The 4,380-nt window shown below is 40.3% G+C and overlaps 1 protein-coding gene across 1 annotated transcript; it reads left to right on the plus strand.

Annotated features, from left to right (window-relative positions):
• Positions 1-1,113: 1,113 nt before the first annotated feature.
• LOC108457138 (uncharacterized) lies at positions 1,114-3,638 on the plus strand. The gene has a single exon (XM_017756004.2). It carries the CDS (start codon positions 1,387-1,389, stop codon positions 3,421-3,423), a length of 2,037 nt encoding a protein of 678 aa, XP_017611493.1. The 5' UTR covers positions 1,114-1,386; the 3' UTR covers positions 3,424-3,638.
• Positions 3,639-4,380: the final 742 nt, after the last annotated feature.

Below are 4,380 nucleotides of genomic sequence, written 5' to 3' on the forward strand. Positions count from 1 at the left end.
GCGGTATGCATATCTAGGATTGGATCCGAAAGGAGCTTGGTACTTAGCGATCGATGGACTCACCACCTCTTTTCCGGTTTCCTACCGGTGCATGACTTCCATTCACTTTAACCCTTAATGAATTAATCTTTTGAACGTCAAGTACGATTTTCTGGATTTAGAATGGAAAATTTTTTTTAACGTTTTTGATGTGGCATGCCGGGTCCGGCCATAACTTCTGGGCCGGGTTTGGGGTGCTACAGGTCCTGCATGGACTGCAATTTGCCCAAGAAATGAGTTTCTAGAGAATCACCTTGGAGAGTGATCCGAAGACTATAAATTTGAAATTACAATCAAATGTTGAAGATTACTCAGCTTTAAGACCTATTACTTGGGATGTGAAAGCTCTATTGAAAAGATTTAAGTTCTGTTGTTTCAAATTCGCACCTCGAGGATGTAATACTGCTATGCATGCAACGGCAACTTTGGGTTGGAAGGGGTCCACTGATCGGTTCTGGGTGGAGTATGTTCCTTCAGAGGTTTGGGAAGTGGTAGCAAAAGATTAGCGCTAACTCGACCCACCATGAGGATTGAATGCTCTGATTGGTGCTAGGATTAAGGTTTTTATGACTTGGGAAAAGGTTCCCTCCATCTCCCTTCCTATTACAATAACTTCGGTGAGTTAAGTGGGGAGGTTCATCATTTTGGTCGGAATGGAAGATTATGGCCGATTGTTTTTTACTGTTCGATTTAGGGTTTTAACTTGTGTTAGCTTGTTTGATTTGGATTTTTCTGAGTTGTTTTACTGATTTTTTAGTTTTAGCTTTACTTTTAATAGGCTTAGGAGATGTTGCCGCGTGCTTTTTCATCGTTATGTTTCTGTTTGTTTTTTTACCATTATCCCATAAATAAAACCAAAGTGAAAATTATCGAAAAAAAAAAGAAAGAAAGAAAAACTATAATCATTACAAATAGGATTAAACTAATAATTTAAAAAAACATCTAGACTTGAATAAAATTTAAACTTATTTTGAACATTAATTATTATCATATCTCGCTCTTTTTAATACAAGCTATAATTACAAATGATTTGAATCGAGCTAATAGTAACATAAAATTTCCAAAATATCTCTAGGCTATAGCGGCATAACTCAAAACAACATGAATAGTGTTGGATTTTGATATGAAAGAATAAATAAATTAAATTGAGATTATTTTTAATTAGACCTAAAATAAGATTGAAAACACAAAAATCTTATTTACGCGTATCGGTAGATAGATCAAAGCAGTAGCAGGCTAAAGTTTGTAATCGGAACATACTTTCCCCTTCTCTGGATCTTTGAAAGATCTAATATGATTTTTCAACATATAACCACTTAAGCAGTCAACAAACTTTTGAGGCCCCAAATGAAGATGCCGACCGCTGTCTTCCTCCTCCTCCTCCTCCTCTCCACCACCACAAACCTCCACAGTTCCGCTGCACCGATCCCTGGACTGGACTCCTTTCTAACCCAACAGTCCCGCATCGACCCGAAATCGACAAACGACCCCTTTCAGTCCCTTCCTTCTTCCCTCAAGAAATTCCTCTCTTCCTCCTCCGCTGCCCCTCTACATATCCCTTCGTTGATCTCCTCCCTTCTTTCACTTTCCGTCCCAATCCCTCTCCATATCCGCCTCGTTGGCCTCAATTTCTCTTCCTCCTCCCTTTCTCTGCTCACTTCTTTCCTCCAATCCTCCGTCACTTCCTCTCACTTTCACCTCATCTCTTCTTCTTCTTCCCATCATTCTCTTTCCATCGGCCACTCCCTCCATCTCGACGTTTCTCTTTCTCCCTCCTCTCTTTCCTCTACCCTTTCCACCGCTCTTTCCTCCGCCCTTTCCTCTACCCCTTCCTCCCTCCGTTCACCTCTCCTTTCCATCCCCTATTCCACCGTCGACTCCATCATTTCCCGCCATTTTGACTCCGAGAAAACCGATAATTCCGTTTACGTTTATATTCTCAATCTGGGTGTTACCCCCAAGCAACCTTATGCCTACTCTTACTCTCATTCCGAGTCTTCCGCAGGCTACACCAATTGTTTAGGGACCCTTTGGACTGGCAACAAAAGGTATCTTTGGATTGATCTCGGGGCTGGTCCCGTTGACTATGGGCCGGCTTTATCTGGTGATGGGGTACTCCCGAGAGGCGAGTTTCACCCTTTGGCAGCCGCACATGGAAGACCCAAATCCGAAAAAACCTTGCTTGCCGACTTGGCTTCTTTGATATACAGTGCTTATCAGGTACTTGTTGTTCCTCCTTTGAGAATTCCCGTTCATTTCGAGAATACTTTAACTGTTGAGCTTATCCATATTCACGCATCTGAAAATGTGGATTCAAGTGGTTTGGATTGGAATGAGATTGAAAAATCCTTCCGTAATGAGGCAAATGATGGTGAGTTGTTGTTTGGCAATCAGAGTTTAGAGTTCAAAAGGTATAGTGTTAACTACGAGGAGTGTTCGATTTGTTCTTTTGCGGTTTCTAGGTCGATCAATTCCTTTACTTCGAGGTTTCTGTTTGATAACTACACTTTGATTGTGAGCGAGTATTTGGATTCGAAACGTTTGCATCAGATATTGTCTGATTCGGCAGAGGAGTTTAGGAGGGTCGCAGGCTTGCCCGAGGAGGAATTTGGTAGTAGGGTACTTCCTGTTTATGTGTTTGATTTGGATTATCATACCATTTTGTTGCTGGATCGGTATCATCAGTCTATTGCATTTAGAGATATGGTTATCGCTGTTAGGACAAGGACTGCTCAAACTGTGAGTGATTACAGTTGTAATGGTCGTCATGTTTTCACTCGTACAAGGGAGCTGCAGAGGCCGCTTGTTGGTTCAATTTTACAGAGTATGTGGGGAGTGTCGCCTACTCATTTGTTATGGAGCCCTACACATAACAGTACACTTGTGGATTATACATGGACTGTTGGTCAGACACCTTTTGGACCATTTTCAGAGGTTATGTCATTGTCTTTTGTGCAGAAGGATGCAGCTCGGAGAAATTTTCTCTTGACATCATTGAATTACAGTTTAACAAGTGCTATTGATGTTCTTGAATCTATTGATGCACATGGTGGGGTTAGAAATCTCCTTAAACAGAAGCAGCATGTTGAGTTCATACAGAGGTGGCACTTGTTCCGGTACAAGCTGGATAAAGCAGTTTCTGCTTTGTCACATTTTGACTTCGAGATGGCATTCTATTACATAAAGTCTTCAGATCACGATCTTTATGCGATTCACGATCTCGTATACACTGCATCACAAGAAATTGAAGCATCACTTGTTTGTTTCAAGGACCCACCATTCCCGTGGGCTGCATTATCATTTTCCGCAGTTGGTTTCCTTGCACTCTCTTATGTGTATGCAAAAAGGGACAAACTTTTTAGAAACAAGAGGAAGCAGTTTTGATAGTTAATGAAGCAAAGTCTGTATCATTTGAACTCAGTAGAACACATTTATTCCTGTGCGAGTGGTAAGTCCCAAGGTTGAAACTTAGTTTTACTCCGGACTTTCTGAAATTTTAGGGCAAATTCTGTTTTGTTGATTTTCCTAACTGCATAATCTCTCAACTCATGCTATATTTTCCTTACATGCTGGATGAATGTCAATCTTTTGATCATAAAGGCTTTTGTGGTATCTGTGATATCCATCGTTGGCTTCTCATCCACCTGTTTCCCTTCTTTTGTGGAATGAAACTATAAATCCAGTTGAAGACCTTGCACATGCTCTTGAAGTTGTTTGTTTGTAGTTAATGTTAAGATTTGGTCTGCAACTAGCTTCCTTAAAATCGCCTGTTGAACTGCAGTGCACTTCTTTGACTAGATTATTACTATTTATCCTGTCATCTTTTTCTACCACAAGTTTATAACTTGTACTGATATGAAGTCTTATGGTATGGGACATCCTTATGAATCCTGTAGTTAAATAGAATTTCAAATTTCTGCATGGAATAAGAGCTAGGTGTTTAGTCTGCTGTTTTCTAGTTCGAGGCACATTTGCACTTGGTCGATGAGTTAGCCCCTTGCTTGATTTGAGATAAGCTTGTCACCGAGCAGTACTTTAGACCAGGGGTGGATATACACAAATTTTCAATTTGTTGTTTTGCCTTTTTTATCTTTTTCTAGTTTTATTTTTTTCCCCTAGGTTGTTTTCTATTGCCGGAAACCCCAAAATCTTGTCTTTCACTCACCATCTAAATTTCCATTTATTTGTTCATGCATGATATATGTTTGAGTCTCAATGATATGATTTACCGATGTTGATCAGATTTTAGCGTGATGATGAAAATGGGATCACGCACGGTCATACCCGATAAACATAACCCTCTTTGAGGAGCCAGATATGTGGCTAACAAGGGTAATTTTT

Source organism: Gossypium arboreum, chromosome 9, assembly GCF_025698485.1.
Source record: "Gossypium arboreum isolate Shixiya-1 chromosome 9, ASM2569848v2, whole genome shotgun sequence".
In the NCBI taxonomy this organism is placed as follows: domain Eukaryota; kingdom Viridiplantae; phylum Streptophyta; class Magnoliopsida; order Malvales; family Malvaceae; genus Gossypium; species Gossypium arboreum.